At 42.9% G+C, this 26,866-nt stretch overlaps 1 protein-coding gene across 4 annotated transcripts in view; it reads right to left on the reverse strand.

Annotated features, from left to right (window-relative positions):
- The window catches only part of SEPTIN9 (septin 9), a 191,159-nt gene that overhangs the window by 79,249 nt on the left and 85,044 nt on the right, over positions 1-26,866 (reverse strand). For 3 of the 4 annotated variants that reach the window (XM_069951615.1, XM_069951614.1, XM_069951618.1), the window contains one exon: positions 8,582-9,190. In XM_069951615.1, the coding sequence (XP_069807716.1) occupies positions 8,582-9,190 (609 nt within the window). Of the gene's footprint in view, positions 1-8,581; positions 9,191-21,484; positions 21,564-26,866 lie in introns of those variants that run through there. The other variant, XM_069951617.1, reaches the window with a different exon arrangement.

Below are 26,866 nucleotides of genomic sequence, written 5' to 3' on the forward strand. Positions count from 1 at the left end.
CCATGTTTGAGGGAAATCCCACACATGCCCCTTGAATGTGGATTGTGGCACATGCGCCGTGAGTCTATGAGACCGCCAATCCCTATGTATCTATTAAAGGAGTTATCCCGGCTTAGTAAAACATGGCTGCTTTCTTCCAAAAACAGCACCACTCCTGTCCTCAGTTTGGGAGATTTTGCCGCTGTGTTCCATTAAAGTTAATGGAGCAATACCACACACAACCTGAGGACAGGGGTGGCACTGTTTTTGCAAGAGAGTATCTGTGTTTTTTTTTTCCCTCTAATTTCAGATAATTAGTGCTGCACGGCAGCACTGATTGGCTAATGGGGACCGCTGGAAGTCGGGAGCCTTAGGGCCCTATTCCACCCGACGATTATCGTTTAGATTATCGTTAAATCATCCGATAATCGTTCGGTTGAATAGCAGTTAACGACTAACGACCGTACGAGAAATCGTTGATCGTTTAATAAGACCTGGACCTATTTTTATAGTTGTTCGTTCGGAAATCATTCGCATTGAATAAGACGTCGTTCGGTCGTTTGCAGTAGTGACAAACGCAATAGCGACGACAAGACGACCGCAAAAACGATCATAAGTAACGATTATCTTTCCATGTAAATGGGTGAACGATTTCAGGTCTTTCGTAATAGCGGTCGTTTGGATCGTTTATCGTTAACGATTATGCGAATGTTAATCGTCCCGTGGAATAGGGCCCTTACACACAGCCGCGGTGCCGAGCAGGTGATTTATGCTCCGGGCCGGGGGCTGTGGGGAGCGGGGGGTTAAAGGGGCCGGGTTACATACTGGCAGCGGAATGAAAATTCTGCTGGGAATATGTAACCCCATAGAACTTCACACTACATGGATTTGCAGCGGTTTTCGCTGCAAACTCGCAGCGTGAACTCCGCTGCAAATCCGGTACGTGTGAAGGTACCCTAAAAGCTCAAAAATAGCAAACCCATACTCTTCTTTCCCAGTCCAGCATCAACTCTCTATTCCACCCCGGGCCCTTTTTTTTAAAAATTTACTTACAGCAATGATGCAGCCAACAGCCAATCAGTGAGGCTACAGGGCATTAGTGATGTCATCAGCAGCCTCAGGAGAGCGTATGATGAAGGTAAGTAAGACGAGGACGCAGGGCGGAACAGCAAGGTGAGTATGCTGCACATTGTAATTTTACAGTTCTGGCAGGCTGCAGTTTAGTTTTTTTTTTTAATAACCTGGAAAACCCCTTTAAGATGCCAACAATGAGAGAGTAGGAAATAACTTACTCCAATGGGAACTATTCCTTTTTTTTTTTTTTTTTTTGGATGAAAGAGGGACGGAAAATACTTGTGAAAACAGAACATTAAAACATTTATGATGTTGACCAGGTGGTGGAACGTATTGTACCGTTCTCCCTATAGTATTCTTTAATCGCAAATATTTCAGTTCCTGGATAAAACTGTACAACCTTACTTAAAGGGATAGTCCCATGTCATAACATTATCCCCTAACAAGATGGTTGGTAGGGTCCAACCACTGGAACGCCCACAGATCCAGAGAATCATATCAAACATATCTGAGTTCAATGTTTGGCAAAGACAAAGAATGGAGGGATGGTCGCACACGTGTGGTCTGACTTATTCATTCTGGGAACCATTATGTTCCCATTCTCAGGATCAGTGAGGATCCCAGTGGTTGTTATATCTTATCCTACGGATAGGGGGTAAGGGTCTTTTTATACGACATGGGGCAGTTCAAGGGCACAAGCGAGCACCGATCCATGAGATCAGCACTTGGCAGCACCTTTACAAGGCACAATCAATCGGGCGAGCCCAGTGATCATTGTAAATTTTCTGTGCGGCCATTTAAATGTATTGCTATCGGACACTGTTTCCACAGAGAGGTTTGCGGCCAATATGAATAAATATTGAAGCCGCACAAAAGATGTGATCAGTCGACGAACGATCATTTTCCCCACAATTTCACATGGGCAGATTATTGGCCAAATGAGCGTTCCTAGCAACGCCCTTTGCCGATGATCGGCTTGTGTAAAAGGAACTTAACTTAATGAGATGAATACCCCTTTAAGGGTGTTCATTCATCACTGGAAACCCCTTTAATTTGAAAGCAGCTACGGTCATCAGCTTACTTCCCACAGAAAACAGCTGATAACTTCCTGAGTGTCCTGAGTGGAGAGAGCAGGGTGTAAGCTGCTAACAGGTGAACTCCAACATGTCCAGTTCTTCTCGGTCTGACATGACCTCAGGGAAGAGTTGGGACGCATTACGCAGTCGGTCACTCCTCCTAAAATGGACAGGTTTGGCTGGCTTAAAGGCTTACCGTGTAATACATAGACAAACCAGATCCAAGACAGGAGGGCATTTTTGCTGTGGCTCATGGGGAAGGGGGAGGGGTAACAAGTAGAGGTTTGGTTTGTCCATTTCGCAATCATTCTGATCAACAGTTCAGTTTGACAGGAAGTGGTTTGAAACAAACTGGCTTTTACTGTCTGGCTCCCAGGGAGGCTTAAGTAGGGGCACCTAGCATCCCCACTTAACCTCCTGGAGACGCATGGCACCTTCACTTAACCTCCTGGGGGCCAGAACAAACTCAATGATTTTGGAGAGTTCAACCTACAATCTAACTTGTGAATCATGAACAAATAAAACATAAACATAAAATATACTAGAAAATCATTCTAAATATAAATTCATATAGAACTGTCCATAGTGAAAATACTTTAACACAATTCTCAGAAAATGAAAGCGGCAGCCTCATTTGGTCAGCCCCTGTATGCCTTCTGTAGTTTTTTAAGTTCTTCTTTGATATTCTATTTCTTTTGTTGACTCTGGTTAATGGTTTCAGTGTCCTTTATTCAGAGTACAACACAGGAAGCTGGCTATCTATACGTGAACATCTCTATCCACAACCACATTGTAGATTGACACTGCATGCTGTTCTGTAGTCTATTTTCTACAAGTACACCCAAGTCCTTTACCAGTGACTTCCAGTTCTACCTCCCCTAGAACAAATGATGCATGCAGATTCTTAGTATCCTAATGCAGAACTTGTCTTCACATTACTCACATACATTTATCCAAATTGAATCTCATTTGCCAAGTGGATGACCAAACCCTTAGGGCCCTATTACACGTCCCGATTAACACAGTAAGCAAGCACTGATCTGCTAGATTGGCGCTCGCTTACAGAGCCTATTACACGGCTCAATTATCGTGCAGCAAGGGCTGTGTGTATATATATATATCGTTAGCGATGTCCGTGCAGCCCTTACAAAGTAATAAAGATTATACTTACCTGTCCACACTCCTCGGTGTCCTGCACTCTGTTCCCCGCTAACCGCAGCCACCGTTGAAACTATGCAGTGACAGGCCACTCAGCCAATCACTGGCCGTGACTTTAAAAGACTCAGCGGTGGCTCTAGTGAGTGGGGAACAGAGAGCAGGACACCGGAGCCTGGATAGGTAAGTATAATCTTTAATATTTTACTTTACACTGTCATCAGTTGCCGGCCTTCCATCACTTTTACACATAGCAATGATTTTTAAACTTGTTAAACAACAGTAATCGGCTCTGCAGCTGTACATTGTCTTTATTAAATGAAGCTATATTGATTCAGCAGATTATCGCTCCATGTAATAGGACCCGAAGTCAGGATAACCCCTTTAAGCCTGCTCGATCCACTATCTTCAGTGTAGATTCAAGTGTAAATACACTTGAAAAAAGTCACCCGAGCTCACTGATTTCAGCAGCATTGGCTCATTGAGCATGTTGGATTTCAGCTCGATACTTTGTTCCCACAGGAAAGAAGCTGCTATCAGAGATGTCTGGTGGTAACTTATTCCCCTCTTCCCATTTAAGTAAACATGCAAGCTTGGACAATTTGAACATGCATACTTATGATTGAGTTGAGTGAAAGAAATATTATCCCTTAAGGGGTATTCTGATCCATTCCACAGGATAATGGATAAGGTGATAACCTAAATGCATGTATAACCTATTCACTTGACAATTCCATCAGAGGTGTCAAATTGGCAGCCCTTCAGCTTATGCGGAAATACAATTCCCATCATGCATGGACAGCCAAAGATTTGTCCAAGCATGATGGGAATTATAGTTCCGAAACAGCTGGAGGACCACCAGTTTGACAACCATGCACTAGATCATGGGTCTCCAAACTGCAGCCCTCCAGCTGTTGCAAAACCACAATTCCCATCATGCCTGGACAGCTAAAGCTTTGGATTTGGCATAATGGGAAATGTAGTATTGCAACAGCTGGAGGGCCGCAGTTTGGAGACCCATGCACTAGTGACTGTACTGGAGTCTTAAAGCGGTATTCCGCTCAAACATCACTTTTGATGTGTTGTTGCCCATGGTGAAACTAACAATTCATTCCATACTTAAGTTAGTTATTATCTATTAAGGTTTCTTTCTCCAGTTCTGAGCTGCTGCTTTCAGCTAAAGACACAAAAAACTGTGTGTGAGATTTTCTCCCTGTCTCCCCCTCCTCCGACCTCCCTTCCAAGAGACTGATGTAAACAAGTCCCTATCTGCAACTTTGTTGTTTACAACAGCCGTCTCATAACGGAGGAGACGGGGACGTAGAGAAAAACTCACACACAGATTTTTGTGTTTTCAGCAGAAAGCAGCTGCTCAGAACTGTGGGAAGGAGACTGAATACATAATAACAGCATGTGAAAAGTTATGTTTGAGTGGAATACCCCTTTAACAAAGTCTTTGACAACAATTTACTCTAAATGGGCTGTCTGTCAAATTTAACCAAATCAATGGCTGGCTATCTAGATGAATTGCTGTGTAGAAAAGCCCCTCATTTCAGCCACCTTTCCGATATCTAATATTCCTACTACTGATTGAAGTTCTCCAAAACAACGATCAAAGTTGCCATTACTCAGTAATGTTTCCACTCCACTAAAATCTGCCAAATAATACAATAAAACAAGCAATGTGACAAGATGCGTTGAGGCTGCGATTGGCCAGGAAAGGGCTTTGATTGTAGTATACGGCCAAAGTTTCCAATCTCCTCCCAGTACAGCAGAATTCCCAGCTTACTGGGTAGGTTTCATGACTCACTAGGTCAGATGTCCCAGCGCACCCCCTCCCCTTTAGTCCCTTAGACATAGATCATTTTGCAATCAAAGCCAATATTCCTCAACTAACTTTTTCCTTACTGTGTGAGTGTTTTACTCTTTACTGGGAGTTCAATGGGTACACCGTGCACATTTCCAGAAGAAGTAAAGGATATGAGTGGATAATGGTTAACTGGGAATCTGGAAGCCACATCATTATTATATGTTTTAACAATCAATCGGGGTTTCCAAACATATGAACTGGTTTGGTATCTATTTGTATTGTAATCCTGCATGCCTTAGATCTGGGACTATATCTATAAATATACCACAAGATTAAAGTGAATGTACCATCAGATACATCACTTGGGTTTCTTACCTTAACGGGTCGGCACCGATGCAGGACTGCCGGTGACATGGTCCTTTTGTAAACTGCCGCTTGACTCCTGTGCACAGCGCCGGTCTATTTCCGAGCACCGGCCCAGTACAGAGCACTGGGGGCAGGCCCGCCCAGTGTGCCGGCCCCCAGTGTGTTTCGTCACACTGGGGGCTGGCGGTCCTGCCCCAGTGCTCTGTGCCTGACCGGTGCTTGTGGAATAGACCAGTGCCATGTGCAGTAACCGGGCAGTGGTTTAAAAAAGGACCACACCACCAGCATCCCCGTGCAGGTGCCAATCCATTAATCCCCCAAAAAACAATATATCTGATGGTACATTCACTTTAAATTCACCTGCTTAAAGCGAATGTACCATCAGTACATTCACTTTAAGTTCAACACACAAATAGGGCGGCATCGGTGCAGGGAATCCCAGTTCTGACCCATGGATGTAGTAACTCCACAAGACCTTCCATAGTGCCTAAGGTATCATGCACAAAGACAATATTAACAGACCATTTAAAGGGGTTATCCAGCGCTACAAAAACATGGCCACTTTCCCCCTACTGTTGTCTCCAGATTGGGTGGGGTTTTGAAACTCAATTCCATTGAAGTAAATAGAGCTTAATTGCAAACCACACCTGACCTGGAGACAACAGAAGTGGCCATGTTTTTGTAGCGCTGGATAACCCCTTTAAGTGGAGGTGGAACTCTCTGTCATGTTCCTTAAGCCATTTATGAACAGTTTCTGCATGAATGGCACATGACCACTAAGGCCAATGACTGGCTGCAGGGTCACGGCCATAATGTATGCAACGTCCTCACAGCACTTAGGGCCCTATTCCACTGGACGATTATCGTTTGCATAATCTTTAACGATTAACGATCTCAAATGACCGCTATTGCAAAAGACCTGAAAACGTTCACTCATTTCCATGGAACGATAATCGTTACTTATGATCGTAATTGCGGCAGTTTTTCTTCGCTATTTATTCGCTATTGCGTTCGTATCTATTGCAAACGACCGAACTACGTCTTATTCAATGCGAACGATTTGCGAACGTTTTGCGAACGAGCAACGATAAAAATAGGTCCAGGTCTTATAAAGCGATCAACGATTTCTCGTTTGGTCGTTAATCGTTAACTGCATTTCAACCGAACGATTATTGTTTAGATTCGAACGATTTAACGATAATCTAAACGATAATCGTCCGGTGGAATAGGGCCCTTAGAGTGGAGAATCCCAAAGAGGCAGAAAATACAGGGATGAGTTATGTTTTCAAAAAAAGAAAAAAAAATTTTAAGCCCCTTTAAGTCAATTACTTTTGAAGCCTCTAACATCACTTTATATAATTCAAAGTGATTAAAACTACAGAGGAAGAAGAACGAATCACTTATTGTCTATCCGTGACCTATCTCTCTGGGGTCACGGCACAAAAATGAGCCCTATATGTTACTGAACACCAGTAAGAGTCATGTGACATGTCAGCTGAACAATGAGACCTTTTTGGAAGTGTGGACATGGCATTCTTTGAAGGTTATTCATTAATCGTATGGTGCAATATGTGCAAAGAGCGACCCAATGTAACAAATCTGATTAATCCTCAGACCTATGATAAAACAACAAAAAAAACATAAAAAAACTCCTTTAATTCATTTAAACTTTGTCGTCTATCAATTAGAAATGTAATTTTACGCTTTACATCAGAGACACAAGTCTCTTTGCCTCTGCTGGATCAAGGCAAACATTTAATACAAAAGGAAACAAACCGCAATAGAAATATAATGTAAAGAATATAATATAATATAGGAATATTCTAGAACAAGTCCTTGTACTGCTTGAACTAGTAATGGAGTCAATGCAGGAGGAGTAATTGATAGTAAATGGGAGATTGTCATTGAGATCAGTCTGGCGCCGCACGAGCAACAACAGCAAAAAAACTGGTGTCAGGTTATGCATACAGGCTTATACTCTAGTAGAGGAAAACTGCATCAAATTAGATCTTCAATGTTAAAATTTTGATCTGTTACCATAATACCAATAATAAATAACTTTTTTTTCAAAGTTAATCCCCTAGAATTCATTTGCATTACTTAACCATGGTAGGACCCTGTTCACATTGCCAGGTTGTGGTACTCTACAGCTGGCCATACACACGATGTACCTGTCAGCTATTTCTCCCAGCTCTCCACTTTAGATGCATACCCAGCTCAGCCGAGCATCCATGTTCACTTTACTAGGGAATGAGCTGGCAGAACCCTCTGGCAGTGGCTTATAAATTTTGAGAACAAAGGATCAGCCATGTTGGAATCCAACATGCTGAAACACTAGGAATACTTAGGAATAGAGATCAGTGTAAGTTTGGCCAAACCACAAACTGATGGATATAGTCCTAGTCTTCCTGGACTTTTCCCGGTTGCAGACTAAAGCAATCAATTGCAGAGCCATCAGATTTGAGTTTGGCCAAACTTACTGCAAGTTCGCTCATCTCTGCTCAAGAGGTTCCCATACATGTGTGATCATCAGTCAGAAATTAACAGGTTTAGACAATTGTTCCCTTATGTGGATGGTCATCTTAAAGGGATTATTTTAATTTTCTTTAAAAAAGTTCAGAATGGTGGAAAATGATAAAAGACGTTATACCCACCTTACCTCAACTACCACTCCCATGCCAATGCTTCCCAGGAATTTGCTGGTTTCTATTTCCTGGTACCTCCAAACATGGACATGTGACCATTATAGCCAATAACTGACAGCAATGGAAACCCAGCACTACTAGAGACTGGTGGCAGTGGTCACATGTTAATGTCAAGGGGAGCCAGGAAGAAAAAAACTGGTGAGGGACTGGAAAATTGGGACAGGAACGGCAGAGAATCAGAAATGTCTTCCTGTTTTATTTTCCACCATTCTGAGCTCTTATTATAATCAATATTTAATGGATAGACAATCCCTTTTAGGGTGACAATTAAATAAAGTTAGAGTTGTACAGCCTATGATAGCACCAGGGCCCCCTGGGGTCTGTGTCTGCCCCTGAGCCAAAACCTTGTGTCCCATCCACAAGTAAGGGGAAAGGAAGATATAATGACATGATAGGATGAAGGAGACATCACTTACCCTCAGGGGTCCTCTGTTGGATCTCTATCTGGACAGGTTGTGGTTTGGGTTCTGGTGGATGGTGAAGAACACTCGATGTTGGAATGGAGTTTTCAACCTGCTTGACTGGGAGGACTTCGGGAGATTTAGGCACCTGGATCTCAATTCTTTTGGCATTGGGTTCTTCTACTTTCCTTTGGTTCAATTCAGGTATTTTAGAACTTGGGGACTCTCCTCGGAGATCGTGTGGTTTTCCCAAAGAGATCTCCGCTCTTCTTGGTGGTTCTGGTGGTTTATGCCCAGACAGTTCAGCCCTCTTCAAACCAAACCTTGACATTGCAGGGGCAGAATTTTCCACCTGCTTGGATGAGATGTCAATGGAAATCTCTGTTCGCCTTGACATAGGTTCAGGGTGCCGGGATCCAGACAATTCAATACGTCTTAGAGATGACTTAGGAGACCTCTGCCCACCGATGTCTGCATGTCTCATATGTGGTTCATTTCTAGCGCTTGGGTCCTGGAATTTCTGTGCCGCTGCACCTCTTAGCAGTGGGTTTGGAGTTCTGCGTGGCGGGACAGAGGGGTTCGGAGATTGGTCGACCTCCTCCACCTCAAAAGACCTCTTCAATGCTGCAAAGAATAAAAAAACCAACATTTAATCTATAAGAAATGTTCATTAATAAACAACATGTGGTCATAGACAAACATAGGGGCTGAATCATAATTAGGAACAGAGGAATCAGGCTGCTGGAAACATAGGCAACATTCACGCCAACTTCACCATTAGCGTAGCTTTTAGATTAATAACTCATCTCCATCCATTTATCCATAACACTATTCACTTTGGCGCATATACTTTGTATTTCCAAAAATCACTTGTTTTAGGCAATAATCCTTCCCAGCTGGGTTAGTGGTGTATATATATATATATATATATATATATATATATATATATACACTAAGTCCTGGGATGTTATTTAGAGTCTGTAATATCCCAGGATACAATCAGTCTATAAAATATAATTTTTTTTAAAAGTCGTAATTCTGAATATATTTTTACAATTTTTCATCACACTCTCTTAGCAAAGAAATAGCGTGTTATGGTTACAGGTGTCCACAGATGAAGTAATGTGTAGTTATTGGACTATAAGCTACATAAATGCAAGGGTCCTATTTTTCCATAATTAAAGGGGTTATCCACCTAAGAGCCAAAAAATTAAATGCTAGCTGGTCTTACTCACCAAGTCGCCCTGAGTATTTTGAGCCATCTCCTGTCTTTCTAGCTGCTGCCATTCCTGAGTTACAAGTTTTTCTAAAAGACTATCTATATCCAAGATGGCGCTGTCCAGAAAACTACATTTCCCATCATGCATTTCCCTGATTGGTCCGTTTGTGTACTCGCCCCCTTAGTTTTCTTTCCTGCCCACTGCTGTCATTACTATTGCACAGTAAACCACGACTGTTTTTTCCACTGATTTTGCATCATGTCACTCCAGTATGTATTCCTTACTAGCTGATGATGTAGCAGAGCTGATGCGCGTATGATGAAGCTATGTGCTGCATAATGGGCATCTGTTTGCTGGGGGGTGTAGTGTAGGTTTATATCTCTGCTTGCTGACTGTGAATGAAAACATTCAAGTTCCATCCAGACTCTAAGAACATCTATAACACTTACAATATACAGAGCTGTGATACAAAGACAGGTACATATGCAGGTTCAAGCAAGCAGAGATTGAACTATAGCTTTTCATATTACAGAAACCTAGGCTCAGGGACACATGTAAGTCTATAGAAGCAGCACAGGTGCATGAAGATGATGTAGATTGTCTCCTGCGGGTCGGGTTACCAAATCAATAGACAGCTAACCCAGCCCCCAGAGAGGAGGTCACATGTCTAGTGACTACAAAGGGAGGGGGAAGTGGGACCTGAGTGTGATCAGATTGGATCCAGAATAGAGGAAATAAGAATGAGAAAAAAACAGGTAAAGGGTACAAGATTATACATGTATATTAAACATAGGGTAGTATTGGGAAGAGGAATTGTTTAGAATATTGTTTTTGTTACCCGGATAACCCCTTTAAAAAAAGCTGGGGTCATTGTAAATTCAAGTATATATGCAGTTGATTTTTTTCCAATATCTAATCTTCAGATATAGCTGGGTGAAGTACGTGGCTGTGCACTTCACACCCTGGCTCGCCACCTGCATGAAACAGTTTCCATAGACTTAAAATGGAGCCTGTATTTTGCAATGAGTTGTATCTTCCCCCAACTATATCAAACACTTAGTAAGGATTAAAAATGTCAATTTTTTTTCAAATGATTGTAGCACTTTAAAGGCATAGAGAGAGCTGTACAATTGCATTGCTATACCCCCCACCAATCCCGATGCCGGCACTCCAAACATTGCTGAGCTCCGCAATATTCAGAAGTGAATGGAGCGCCCCATTTATTCAGGGGACAATCGACCTTTGTTCTCAGGATTGGTGGGAGTTCCATCAGTGGGATCAACTAGTTATCCTGTGGTTAGGTGAATAAACCCTGCCCCCCCAAACCACCTGTACCTTCAGATAGCTGCTTTTAATCCAAGATCTGTCCTGGGGTCCATTTGGCAGGTGATGCAGTTATTGTCCTAAAAAACAACTTTTAAACTTGCAGCCCTGTGTTAAATTGGCGTGGCCTAGAGTGTCTTTGTCCTAGGCTTGCAATGCCCCTCTGTCCGTCCTCCCCGCCCTCTTCAACATTAGGAATGCCACTGGCAGGATTTCTCCTATTCATCACTTGTCTGAAAACTGTACATGTGCCTTACCGATCCAGCATATGTGCAATGTTCAGACAAGTGATGAATAGGAGAAATCCAGATGGTGAAGAGGGCGGGAAGGAGGGAGGGAGAGGTGGTGCAGGTCTAGGGCACAGACACTCTAGGCCATGCCAATTTGACACAGGGCTGCAAGTTTAAAAGTTGTTTTTTAGGACAATAACTGCATCACCTGACAAACGGTGCCCAGGACAGATCTTGAATTAAAAGCAGCTATCCGAACGTACAAGAGGTTTAAGGGCGGGGGGGGCGGGGGGGGGGGGAACAGAGTCACTTTGAAACTCATATCAATTGCATTGCTGTAACTGTGAACACTAAAAAGAAATCAAAAGCATGGTTAGATGTCCACGAGGCTCTTATTTGGCAAGGTGACCCAGTCTGGTCTGGAGAATGCATGGCTTCTTTAGCATGGATCCATCCAGACTCCATTTTTATGGCTGCTTCTACTAAAGATATTTAATGCCTCAGGCATTACTCTCCAACTTTTGGCTTTCCAGATGTTGCTATACTACAACTGCATGCATGCCTTTCGACCATTGCTGTCATTTAAATACATTATATCAGAAGTCCGGCGTGCCTGTGTTGAGTGGCGGGATCGGCCTCTGGACCCCAGGGGAAAATCCCTGTCTCGGCTGATGGACTGGCTGCTTAGCCAATCAGTGACTAGAGCAGCCTCCCGCCCCTGACTGACTGAGCGGCCAGTCCATCAGCCGGGTCGTGATGTGTACACCCCAGAGATCCCATAGCTGAGCAGGGGGTGCCGAGGCTGGTCCCGCCACTCACCTGCGGGCATGGGGGAGAGGTAAGTTTGTACTTATTATCAAACTTTCCCCTGCCTCTGCCAGCTGTCAGCTTTTTAAATCGCTGGACTTCTCCTTTATACATCCGACATGCCAACATTTTGATCGGTCCTGAGATCCTAACTAATTGTTAGATATAGCCGGGGAAGACTCAACTTATGGCAGAACATGGGCTCCATTAAAGTCTATGGATCCTGTTTTGTGCAATGAGTCGGATCTAATGCACAGCCATGCACTTCACTCAGCTGATCTAGAGAGGTCTCCGGGCCAAGGCCCTGACAAATCAAGAGTTTTTTTTAAATTGCACTGACACTTTAAGGCCTGTGACTGCTAGTGCATGGTGGCAGTTCTAGTTCTGCAACATTTGTAAGATCCAGGGTCACGAATATAGTATCATTTCATTCTTAGGAGGAATGGAACATGTCATAACATTGCAGACCAAGACACAGGAATATGCAGTAATGGCGGAGATCTGTTTTCTATCAAGTCTTAGTTAATTACAAAAAGATTTGATGGTGACCATAAACTCTTCTCTGATGCCAAATGACCCTTAGTAATAGTGAAGTAAACATCCCCTGGGTAAGTCATAGACCGTAACGTGAAATACTTCAGCAATGTTACTCAATGTGCACTTTGTATGACTTGTGTGACATAGGAAGCAATGCGTTAGTTCCTTAAAGGGGACTTCGCCCTCTGTAAGTAGGATCAGATACCACTCTGTTTGAGCTTTCATGGTATACATGTGAAGTCATTGGTTTATCATCATTGCAGATGACATATATGACTGGTAGCAACTTACCCATCTGAATTCTGGGGTGTCAAAATGGCCCCTCTATGATCAGCTTATTGTGAAGCTGGCTCCAAACTGGAAATGCTTCTCTGCTTTAGGAAATCTCTACTATTTAAAGGGTCTCTTGACATTAAGCAGATTATTGATTCTAATGAAGCCACGTCATAGAGGGGAGGGAATTCCCTACCACTGGGGGCGAGCCGGCCCACCTCCAGTACAGAAGGAGTCTCATAGCCAGAACTGTGAGAATAAGGTGCCTTGTGTATACATAAGCAACTCTGTTAAAGGGGTACGTCAGCGAAAAACTCTTTTACATCAACTGGTTTCAGTATATAGATTTGTAATTTACTTCTATTTAAAAATCACAAGTCTTCCCATACTTTTCATTTGCTGTATGTCCTGCAGGAAGTGGTGTATTCTTATCAGAATGACACAGTGCTTTCTGCTGCCACCTCTGTCCGAGACAGGAACCATCCAGAGCAGGAAAGGTTTTCTACTGCTCTGGACAGTTCCTGTCTTGGACAGAGATGGCAGCAAAGAGCACTGTGTCAGACTGAAAAGAAAACACCACTTCCTGCAGGACATACAGCAGCTGATAAGTATGAGAAGACTTGAGAATTTTAAATAGAAGTAAATTACAAATCTATATAACTTTCTGAAACCAGTTGATTTGAAAGAAAAAGATTTTAGCTGGAGAACCCCTTTAATTACCGAGCGATCATGGATCAGGGGACTCGTGATTTAACTATTTTGCTACCGTCAGGCCTGATCTTTGTAGCTGCCACAAAGCAGGGAAAGAATTAACATTTTAATTTTGTTTCTCTTCTGCTGACAAAGGCTAACCACATCCTACGCCCAGATGTAACGCTCAGATCTATACTCCTATTCATTCACCAAAGCGGCCAGGAAACAGTTAAAGAGAAATCCAACATCAGCAAATCCACTTCCAGGACCGAAAAAAATGACACATGGCCAAGTGCAATAAAAAAAAAAAATGTGTTATGTTATGGATTGAGCAGATTTTTTGGGGCAGCACGGTGAGTTGTTGGAAAAGTTATTATGGAATGCTGAGAATATATCTATGGGTCGGTTGGCAGGTCAGTCCTGAAATCTATATGAGATCCATGTGCTGCACAGACAGGACGAGATACTGAACAGAGTGATAACAAGTGCATTGTATATGGTTTATGTCATCAGCAGAGCTCTGGACAGTTCCTGTCCCGGACAGAGGTGGCAGCAGAGAGCACTGTGTCAGACTGGAAAGAATACACTACTTCCTGCAGGGCATGCAGCAGCTGATAAGTATGGGAATACTTTATTATAGAAGTAAACTACAAATCTATATAACTTTCTATAACCAGTTGGGACTTGAATGAAAAAGATTTTTGCTGGAGTACCCTTTTAAGTTAAATATTTATGTTATACTTTCTACATAGCACCTTGATTTACCTATCAGAGCTTATAGGGCTCTTCATTGGGCCTTCAATAGTTGGCACTAGAGGTCCAGCTCTGTTTTTTCTTTACATAGTTTTTTTTCCCCAGAAAGCATTGTGTGGCTTGTAAAACTTCCTACTCCTGATACCATTAAAGGGGAACTAGACGAATCAACCTGCTGATAGCCCCCTACTGCGCACGGGGCGCTAAGGAGGAAAGTATGTGTCTTACCTTCCTTCTCTGCGCAGTTCCTGTGCTGTTACAAGTATAATCCTCAGTCCAGAGCACTGTAAGGAGCACTGCCCCGCCCCCAGAGCACCAATCCATTGATTATCATTAGATCATTGGGCTCTGGGGGTGGGGCAGTGCTCCTAACAGTGCTCCGGAGATATGACTACACTGCTCACTGCACGGGAACGATGCCAAGGAGGAAGGTAACAGACTTACCTTCCTCCTCAGCATCCCATGATTTGTTTAACCTGCTGATAATTCCCCTTTAACCCTTGCAAGGCAATAAAAGATCTAACCCTAACCGCAAACCTTCCATTGCCGTCCCTAGAAATATGGGAGACCGCTCACTGGTGGGTGCCCTGGGCTACGGGAATTGGAAGTTTCTCCATATAAGAACTTAACAAATTAGATACAGACAATGACGATATGAAACTTAGCTGTGGAGTTTAACAATTCCTCCAGGACTGTTCTGCTAATCATTGTGGAAAAAAAGGCGAATGTAAGACAATAAAGGTTGGTATTCTACAACAGTGCGAAAAAAAACAAATCACTTTGAAGACCCTAAGAAAAGGTGACAATTGTCTTTTCTTAAAGTGAACTCGCCACCTCATAGGCTACTATTATGGTCATAGATGGTCTGGTCAAGGAGGATGAGCACAACACCCTCTCTGTCTCACTTTAGGGGTGATCTAATCCTTAGGCCATGTTCACATGTTCACACATGGCAAAACAGCGGCCGCACAAAATAGACATGTCAGTTTTCTGTGCGGCTGCATGATATCCCGGCCATAGTGTATACAGTATGTATACACTATGGCCGTGGTTCCATAGGCTGTATTGGCCGTTATAGGCTGTCATTAAACGGCCATCATTTAAAGATAACGGGGGAGATTTATCAGACATGGTGTAAAGTGAAACTGACTCAGTTGCCCCTAGCAACCAGATTCCACCTTTCATTTTCCAAAGAGTCTGTGAGGAATGAAAGGTGGAATCTGATTGGTTGCTAGGGGCAACTGAGCCAGTTTCACTTTACAGCATGTTTGATAAATCTCCCCATACGTAACCTTACAGTTATAGTGCGCCACATGGTGACAACCCAACCCTAGAAATGTAGATTCTGCAGACAAATTATTCTAAGGAGGAACATAAATAGAAGAACTGGACGAATATCAAGGCGTTTTAAATTATCTTCCCATCGGGACTTTATATCTGGACATCTTTAGTCAATTTACACATCAGAGCCTGTACTATGGTTGAGAGGACGGCCAATCGAAATACTCACGCTGCACTGGAAAGAATCTAAATGTATCACTTGTAAGTAAGCATCAAAACTGCAGCCGAACGAACAGTTCAGACCTTATTTGAAGTACATGATCTGGAAACTATGTGGAGAAATCTATAATAATGTTGCGATGATACCTCACGGGCTAATCTAACCAACTGAAAGGGGCGATTCATTTATTAACCAATGCGCAGGCTGAATCCACTGACATTGCACAATGGTTGGTCTGTTACTACAGGAACATCTACTCTAGACGGCTACCTGTCTGGCTAAAGATTTCAGGCGTTTTGACTCATTTTTAGCCCATTAAAAAATACGCTATAGGTGGTGCAGAGGTGGCAATGGTACCTCTCTGCCACAAATAAGATGAGGGGCGCCAACATATTCCGCAGCACTTTATAATTCTGGGAGTACATGTATAGACAGAATCAGACATTACAAAGATACACATATAGCCGTCAAGTCAAATTTATCTTGGGCACCTTCTTTAAAGGAGTATTCCGCTAAAACATAACTTTTCATAACTGCCCATACTTGTCATTACCAATTCAGTCTCCTTCTCCCAGTTTTGAGCTGCTGCTTTCTGCTGAAAATACGAAAATCTATGAATGAGCTTTGCTCTTTGTCTTTCCCTCCCCCCCTCCCTTTTTAGACACATGATGTAAACAAGCCCCTATCTGCAACTTTGTAGCAACTTTGTAATGCTAGTGAGTTTATCAGAAACTTGACCTCAGATTAATCCACCCAGCATTATAAAAAAAGCTACAAATTTGCAGATAAAGCCAGTCAGGGACTTGTTTACATGAGCCGTCTCAGAAGGGAGGAGGCGGAGACGGAGAGAAAAGCTCACACACAGATTTTTGTGTCTTCAGCAAAAAGCAGCAGCTGAGAAATGGAGGAAGGAGACTGAATAGATAATAACAAGTATGGAAGGAATTGTTAGTCTCACCATAGGCAAAAACATATAAAAAGTCATGTTTGAGTGGAATACCCCTTTAAGCGTCCTACTACCTTTCACTTCAACACTTTCATGAATTAGCACACAAAGCAGATTCCATGTATTCAGTAGAATATAGAGTGATCCAAGGGTCAGGAAACCAATTTCCCTCATCAAAAGTTCTCTCTATTAACAAATTGAGCATGTATGGTACCCAGATGGGCTGCGGTGACAGCTGTAGGAATAAAACAAATGCTCAAATGAAGTGTATTAGGGCTTAACAGTACAAATGTGTTCCTTGGCATTCGTCGATGGCTTGCTGTTTGCTGCTTTTTCGTTTGCAGTAGATGACGTTTTATTGTATGATTATGTTGTGAACCGAAAAAGTTTTTCCATTTTAACTTCTTTTTTAACATTCTGGATTCTTTACCTCCACACCCTTTTAATAGTTCTTCTTAACCTTCAAGTCTTCATAAGTCTAGTTTGAAGTAACTGGGCTTCAATGCAAACTCCCTAACGGCTCTTATCTATCACGTGCCAATTATAATAATGGAGACGTCTTGTGGTAGAGGGGTCTTTGGTTCCCCCCTTAGGCTGCATTCACACATCCTGTAAATTTGTCTGTGGTCACGGATCTACGACCACGGACAATTTTAGAAACAATTCAAGTGAATGCAGCCATTCACACGATTTGTGCTGCGCCCCCATTACGATCCGCAAAACGGAAAAATAGGTGCTAGTGCGGATCGTGGCACGGATCCCCCTGCTGCCTGGCAGTAAAGATGAGAGGAGCACATAATGTGCGTACCTGTCATCGCATCTGACTACTCATCTACTCCCCTGAGCCGGACAGCTTACATGTTTACAAGAAGTGGCCTGGACTACACTGCCTTCTTCTCCTGGCAGCGAAGTCCAGGCCACTTCTGCTGAGTGCGTAAAGCCGGCCGGCACCAGGGGAGTAGGTGAGTAGTCAGATGTGGGGGGTTGCACTGCTAGGGGATCCGTGCCGCAATCCTCCTCCGGATTGGGGCACGGATCGAGTGAATGAGGCCTTAGGGCCCTATTCCACCGGACGATTATCGTTCGCATAATCATTAACGATTAACGATCTCAAACGACCGCTATTGCGAAAGACCTGAAAACGTTCACTCATTTTCATGGAACTATAATCGTTACTTATGATCGTAATTGCGATCGTTTTTCTTCGCTATTGCATTCGTATCTATTGCGAACGACCGAACGATGTCTTATTCAATGCAAACGATTTGCGAACGTTTTGCGAACGAGCAACGATAAAAACAGGTCCAGGTCTTAAAAAGTGATCAACGATTTCTCGTTCGGTCGTTAATCGTTAACTGCATTTCAACCGAACGATTATCGTTTAGATTCTAACGATTTAACGATAATCTGAACCATAATTGTCCGGTGGAATAGGGCCCTTAGGCTGCAATGACACGTCCCGTGAAATTGTCCGCGGATCCGCGACCATGGAAAATTTAAGGAACCATTAAAGTGAATGCAGCATTCACATGATCTGTGCTCTGACCCCCAACGCTATCCGCACAGCGTAAAAATTGGACATGTCCTAGTGCGGATCGCCTTGTTCTCCAGGCAGCGTAGTCCAGGCCACTTCCAGTGAGCGTGTGTAAGCCGTCCGGAACATGGCGAGGTAGGTGAATAGTTAGAGGTGATGACAGGTGGCGGGGCTACCCGGCTAGGGGAACCATGCTACGATCATCCTCTGGATCACGGCACGGATCGTATGAATGAGGTCTTAGATGCCATGGTCTGTGTATGACTGCTATCTTAGTAAAGCCTACAGCTATTTCCCTGCCTATATTATAATCTGTGTTTTTTTTTTTCCTTGGATTTGTGCCTGTTTGATATGCAAACCCCAAAATACATTGGTCACTACTGTGCCCTCAGAAGCCCCCGCTCTGTTTACTATGCAACTGTAAATGTCTATACATGGAGAATTTTTGGCATTCATGTCAATCCCACAATAATACAATCCCTTATCGGGGACCAGATGCTGCTCGGTCTTCCTATGATAACTGTACAGTAAGGGTGGGGACTAGGAAGGTATCCTGTCACTTCCTCCTCCAACTTTCTAATGGATAGGACACACACAGAAGGCCAATTCTAACCTCCCAGCACTGCAACATTAATACCGTTGCAAAGTTTTTGTTTATAAGTAATTCTCAATCACTACTTTTATATAGTTTTATGTACTTTATTTTGTATATAAAGCACCTTGTACTAACATGTGCCAAGAGAAAGGGTATTGGCATTAACTTTTTTTTCCCAGGGTAACCAATGGGTATTGTTAGTATTACCATCAAAGCGTTTGCCTTTCTATTCATATTACCCAGTTAAGGAACCTGTCATCACTTTCAGGGACCAGAGTACCCCTTTAACTATTTTAATTCAGATACCCGTTTTTAAAAATGGCCGATAAAATGGTGACAATTGCCTTCACTTATTTTTTAGCACAATTCCAGCAGCTTATTAAGTACTCACACTTCTACATTTATCAAATATGACTGGCTTATCGACGTCACTCCAATAGTACAATACTTCTATATTCTATAGTCCATAAAACAAATACTCCGCGACCAGCCTGACAAATGGTTTCCAATCTCATCTAACAGTCATGGTTACAGTGTTTCAAAAAGATCAAGCAGGATGGAAAAAACAATGAATGTAAACTCCTACTGTCACTTCCTGCGCTGCTGGTGGAAATCCCATCTTGTTTTGAAGGGTGATGAGGTTAGAATGATGATGGACACATAAAAGTGAGGGTGAGGGGGATAGGGTAGGGGTGGTTTGACACGACGTGACCTTTCTTTCAAAGCAGAATTCTTCTAGGCATAAATATAGGTCGAAAAAGTATATGTTGCACCTTATCAAGTTTCTGCTCATCATACGTTTTAGCAGCAATCCAAGATTTAAGGGACGTTTTTTGCTGGCTAAGCAAGATTTAATTGGCCTTGTGGAGACCACCTTGTAAAATATCATATTTGGTCGACCTTTCACACTATAGCATTGCGATAGCAACATGTATTTTATAAAGTGCTCCTTTCATAAGATGTAAAGATTAAGTAACAGAAAAAAATCAGAGAAATAACCCTAGGTCTCAGATTTCCTTGTAAATTTGACACCAGAATACTGAGTAAGGGCCCTATTCCACCAGACGATTATCGTTTGCATAATCGTTAATGATCTCAAACGACCGCTATTGCGAAAGACCTGAAAACGTTCACTCATTTCCATGTAACGATAATCGTTACTTCTGATCGTAATTGCGTTACTTCTGATACACTTGGTATACACTCCGTCCGGGACCCCTAGTGGTGCCATAGAAAACTGACATGTAGAAAACCCTGTCAGTTCACACAAAAGAGCGAGCGGCTCTGGCAGTGGGGAGTTCTGATGCGGGCGCACACGGATGCTACACGGATGACACAGCCGTTACTACAGGTACTACAGATCTTTTCAGAGTTTGGCCGGTCTCTTACAGCATGTGAACATAGCCTAATACTGCACTTTACACGCAGGTTGTAAATAATGAGCATGTTCATTACTATGAACTATAGTTATTCTATATGGTTTATGCACTGCCAACCAATTTCCCATAAACGTCAATGGAGCATGTTATTATAATAAAAATATGGCCATATTTTGCTATAATTTTACTGTGTGTGAACATAACCTTATGGGTAAGTCATAGGACAGAGAATCTTTATACAAATACTTCTATAAGATCACATTGTCATTAGTGTAAGGGCCCTATTACATGGAGCGATAATTGGGTGATTCCCTCCGTGTAATAGAGAGAACGATCAGACGATCACAAGGATCATCAGCTGATCGTTTCTTCAGGCTCTGACCTAATATCATTGTCCGCCGACTACACATCGCTACATGTAATAGTGATGCGTCACCATCGGCTGATGATTCAACAAATAGTTTAAATTACCTCTCCTCTCTTGTGCTCTGCTTTCTCCCCGATCCCACACACTGCAGCATCAGAGCGGCCTGTCTGAGCTGCCAGGCCGCTGAGCCAATTACTGGCCGCAGTGGTCCTGGCCAGTGATTAGCTGAGCAGCCTGTCAGCGCAGACAGACCGATTTGAAGCTGCAGTGCACAGGACTGGGGACGTGGTCAATTAATGTTAACTCTTTGGGCAAAGGCTGCACAGACATCACTCACGATGTCAGTGCAGCCCTTGCTAAATAATAATCGGCTAAGTAATAGCTTTAATAAACGAGCGGCCGTTGATCGGACCTTCATTGGCTCGTGTAATAGGACCCTAAGAGCTCTTACTAGCAGAGAAGTGGCCGCCCACTCATATGAAGGCCCCATTCACTGTCCACAAAGTTTCTTTATTTCTGTGCCCTCTGTCATGCTTTGTTCCCATTCCCCAGTGCACATTTGTATGTTTATAAGATGAACTTCCTGTAGCGTCAACTTCCGGCTCCAGCTCATATGACTCATTGACATCACAGCCATCATTACTATAACCATTACTATTACCATCATTATATCACACTTTCCTCCTTTCTTGTAACTCTGTCCCCCTGAGAATGGAGCTCGGACACAGTCATAATAGAGAACAGCGTGCGTAGTACGTACTTTGTGTGTTTGCACTGCGCGGGCTTATGCTAGGAATTAAGATACTGACATAAGTAGGCTCCATGCTGTGCCCAACTAGTATATGGGTTCTGCACTGGCAAAAAGTAGAAAAAACAACAACCCTATGGGGGAGATTAAAACATGGTGTAAAGTGAAACAGGCCCAGTTGCCCCTAGCAACCAATCAGATTCCACCTTTCATTTTCCAAAGAGTCTGTGAGGAATGAAAGGGGGAATCTGATTGGTTGCTAGGGGCAACTGAGACAGTTTCACTTTACACCATGTTTGATAAATCTCCCCTTATTTGTGCAAAAATGTAAGACTTTTTGCAGTCTATGCCAAGGCACAGAGATGATAAATTGCCCCTAATGGAGCACTATTAGTTACTTTACTGTCAGGAGGGCTCAAGTTAGGAACTATTTTTGTGTGCAGACAAAAAAAGGGCATTGTTACTGTGCGGTGCCAAAAGGGGGGGGGGGGCATATTATTGTGTATGGCACTATTACCACCTGAAGCCCTGTATGTTGTCACTGTTCTGTGGAGGTGTGGGGGTAACTTTAAGAGGGTACAAAGGGTAGCAAAAGAAGGGTGCTAAAGAAGTGAGGAGCAAGAAGTGTCACCATGGTGGTCCGAGCAAGATAGAAAAGAAAAAGTCAACGACTCCAGTCAGAAAACATCACCTGTGGATATAACTGTACTGGAATCACTTATATAGTGTCCAGATGTCCAGAGCGTAAATATATATTATCTGGTTTAGGGGCCTAGGTTGGTGCGGAGCCCCTAGTTATGCTCCTAGATATACTGTACCTGCCCCAACCTGTTGCATTTTTTTTTTTAGGGATTTTGAATGATTGAGGTCAAAGTCAAGCTGGAAACTACATGTTTTTTTGGAATATTTTAAGGGGCTTTTTGATACTTGTTTGGGGCCTTTTTGCCCATGCAAATATACCCTTAGATTTTTTATCTTTTTCGAGTCCTGGTCTTAAACTTGTGGTTCTGCAGCTGTTACGAAACCAGAGATCCCAGCATGCCCTGACAGCCGCAGACTGGGAGTTGTCATTTTACAACAGCTGGAAAGTCACAGGTTGAAGATCATTTAGTTCAAGGGTAATGTTGGATGGGTCAGAAAAGGAATTCCTGGATCTGTAACTTCCTTTCTGTCCAGTAAGCTCACCTGGTGGAATAAAAATGCCATAAGCCCCGGGCTGTGTCCTGAACACCTGGGCATAACCATCCCTGCAAGACGCAGAAGACGTTCCAGATGCTATAGCACCGTCCTACTATGCGCAGCATCGTCCTACTACGACAGAATTAGAGGGACATGCAATATTTCATGTTATGAAACTGCAGAACAACACTACTAATAATAAAAAGTCATACAGGATTGTCTAACTAAACACTGTCAATGATTTATTACAAGCGTGTCACAAGTTTCTGCACAGGAAAGCCATGCTCCGAGGCTAAGGAAGTATTAATTCAAAGGAGGCGTAGTCAGGGATTAACGTGCTGGCAGTGATCGTCTACAAAGAATGATGTGCTTGGGGCAAACATAGATTGGTCATGCATATTAAGGTAATGAAACGAGGTCTGTGTATGCTGGGGGCTCCTCAATGTATATACGTACGTCTTCTACCGAGTGAAATCATTTCACCATACTCCCTTTGTGCTATGGTCACATGTCTAGAGATGGTTGGGTTTTTACACAGTGGGGTAAATATGAGCTAAAATCCACCATGAATGGAAACCAATAAAAAACTTTAATGATGTCATGAGCTAGGCCCTTGTGATGGTAAAATGGGGGAGGTAACTGTGTCTAAGTAGGCGAAAAAGACTGGTAAAGCTGGCCCATAACCCTTGGGAAATGTCACAGTATAAAATGGTTGTTGGGAGAGATACTTACTTAGAGTAAAGGCCGTATTAGATGGCCTGATATAAGGGGGAAGTGATCACCAAACTGTCAGGTCAGCACTTGTTTGCTCCTCGTTCCGAGGGGGAACAGCGGGAGGGGCCGCTCGAATGATCCTTAAATCGTCCGGGCTGCCCATTGCAGTCAGTGGCGGTCCTATTACACGGAGCGACAAGTAGTAGACCATCGCTGACGTCATCATGACTTTTCAAAATGTTGAACGACCACGATTAGCTGACATTGTGCATGTTGGCTGATCGTGGTCCTTTAACATGCGACATTACACTAATTGGCAAAGTACAGCCAATAATCATTTGCTGTAATAAGGCCTTAAGTTTGTCTGAATCCAGTTGATTACCGCTACCTGGAAAATATGGACGGAGCCCTAGGACACCTATGACTCTCAGACTGGACCGTTCCAATCAATGGCAGCGCCATGCGGTTCGGGTTCGGCTAGACTTACTGTTGGTCCGATCATCTCTAGTTGTTGGTCTGAAAAGGTTTATTATGGAATTCTGTTAACTGAGATGGTGTACCCTTCAATAAACATTGCATATTTTAGCCAGTATGGAGAGCGGCTATAAAGAGTGTTTCTTGTTCCCGACTCCAGGCCTACGCATAATCATAATGAGAGCTGTGTAATGCCTCCCTATTTCCTGTAGTGGAGCTGTGGGGAAATGACATACTTGCTGCCAGATTGACCCTCAGACTACAACTGACTGCTACAGATTCCAGTAGCTGGACACCATAGGATCAGTTCACACACAGTAAAATATTACTAAAATCTAGATGTATATTTAATATAATAATGCACTTCATTGAAGTAAATAGGAAAATGGCCAGCAGTGCACACAGAGTACACAATAACGGCCATAATAGATTACGTCCATCAAAATAAGGAACATGTTCATTATTTACAACCTGCTTTTGCAAAAAAAATTAGTGTTTTCCTTCCTGCTCACATGTGGTAAGCGCAGTATTCCACTCATGAGAAGAACATCAGACACCTGTTATCTAATAGGATCCATTAGGATCTATTGGAAATCCATCAAATTCATTGTAAAAATGAAAGTCAGGACGCTAGTGCAATGAAAGGAGAAGTCCGTCCAGACCCATTTTTTTAGCAAATTCTGGGGAGGATAAAAATAATAACATGCTTTCACCCTCCCCGCTCCAGCGCTGGTGGCCGCATACCGCTGCTCTTGTTCCTGGGTCCCCGCTCAGACCAGGAAGTGGCCGTGACGTGTGAGGTCAGCGGCCGAGGCGGGACCGCACTATGGCTGCTGATTGGCTAAGCACCTTACAAGTTACGACCCGAGTCCCAGCTCAGGTCAGGAAGTGGCCGGGGACCAGGAAGTGGACTAGAGCAGCAGTATGCAGCCACCAGCGCTGGAGCGGGGGAGGTAAGAGCATGTTATTTCATTTCTTCTCCCCCAGCTTTTGCTAAAAAGTCAGTCTGGATGGACTTCTCCTTTAAACTTTTAGGTCACGTTCCCACACAGTTTTTCGCCCATTTTTAGGGCTGTAAATGGCTGTTTGTATGTTTTCCAGACAAGTACAGCAAATGTGCAATGCTATCCAAGTGTGAAAAGGGCCTAACACATATGAGTTACTGTTAGTCTGTATGCAACGCCTGCTAGAATCCTGCAAAACTGCAGTTGCACCCATTGTTGGACCAGGATCATGTGAATTGTGCTTCAAGGGCGAGTAAATTCCCAATGATTTCTAGCTCCTAATTAATACAGTTACCACATGTATGGCACCAAATCAAAGGCCCCTGGATGACCTGCACAGAGCACAGCGAAACTGTATGTCTAATCCTGCTCACTTTTCCAACGGCGATTCATTTGATACCTATACTAAAAGCATTGTGGGTGCAATAAATCCCAAGTATGGAACAAGTCTGGGTGACCGCTTATATGACGACAATGAACCGAGCTCAGCCGCCATCATTTAAAGAGCTAAGCGGTAAATCATAAAGTGAGATATTTACTAACCATGAGATGACTTGCACCCGTATAAATGAGCATGTATAACACCATAAATCCCTGGGCTTGTTACCATGGACATAGAGGGGTAACGCTTTAAAAAATGAAGGATTCCCTGGTCAGGTCTTTTAGCTAGAGTTGAGAGTTGAAAGCTTTGTCAAAGATCGCTTTCGGCTCTGGAGGGCCACTTCAATCCATTGAAGTCACAGGAAGAGCTCATGGGGGGGTCCTGGCTAAATGGGAAAGGCAGATCCAAACAAGCCTTATATTCTGTATTTGCAGTAAGGGGCATACATTTCATTTTGTCATTTTGAAGAGTTATGGTGTTTGCATAGTCTTATGGGACAGGTTGCAAAGTAGATTTGTTTGCAGATCCTACCACTAAAATAAAGAGTCCATTACTAATCACTGTGGTATGAGGACACCTGCTCTATGGAGCAATACTGATGAGTCGCTATGCTGCCTTTCCTGGGTTCTAATAACAGCTTCCCATACTCAGATGCCCCCAGGACTTAGGGCACAATAGGAAGACCCACCAGCGATCACACACACACACACAAATTAAGCTTGTATCGAAGTCTGATTGTAGCGGACAGATGTACTAGTACTTGCAGGGTGAGTGAGCAGCTACTCACTGAGGATGATGGACATTGATAAATGTTGCAAGCTGATTCATACAGAACACAGAAGAAGCACAGAGGAAGAAACACACAGAAAGATAGAGAGGAAAGACAAAAAGACAAGGGCAAAAAACATTGCTCAAAAAAAGGCCAAAGCCGCTGCCAGGAATTAGATGAAAATAAAAAAATCCTATACATGTAATACAACTGTTTCAGCATTTCTTGATGGACTATTGCAGACACTCAAACCTAGATGTCTGACTTGTTCTGTACCATCGTTCTACCACAACCAATTATCGGCATGTACTGTTGTAATGTTCTTCCATTACTTAATTGTTCTATTTAAAAAACAAAAGTCCTGCACTGCCATGAAAACATCAGGATACAGCAGTCTGTAGAACAGAGTCGAAAATACTGGGGATGCAGGACCGGTCATATCTAAGGCCTGTTGTCAATGAGTCCCAGCAGCTTCTTTGCCACATGGACCAACACCAATCTGTAAATGAAGCATGATAATGAGGGCCTTCTATATAAATTACTATAAAAAAAATCCTAATTAAGTTTTACCTTCAATCTGTACAGATTAAAAATTCATTAACATAACAAATTGTATTTATTGCCTTTAGTGCTCTAGCATCACATAGTTGGTGACCAATGCAGCCCGAGAGATAGCCAGTAAAAAAACTCGCATGTCACACCATGAAAGTAGATCTGTAATTTTTTATTTTATATTTTGGTTATATAATGCGTATAATTATTAGGATGAGATTCAAACCTTTCCCTGTTCCCCATTCCCAGTTGGGGTAATTTGGACTTCAAAGGGTAAACTGAAGGTGGCAATTGTTACATAACAATTGTTCCCCAGGCAA

Source organism: Dendropsophus ebraccatus, chromosome 14, assembly GCF_027789765.1.
Source record: "Dendropsophus ebraccatus isolate aDenEbr1 chromosome 14, aDenEbr1.pat, whole genome shotgun sequence".
NCBI lineage: Eukaryota > Metazoa > Chordata > Amphibia > Anura > Hylidae > Dendropsophus > Dendropsophus ebraccatus.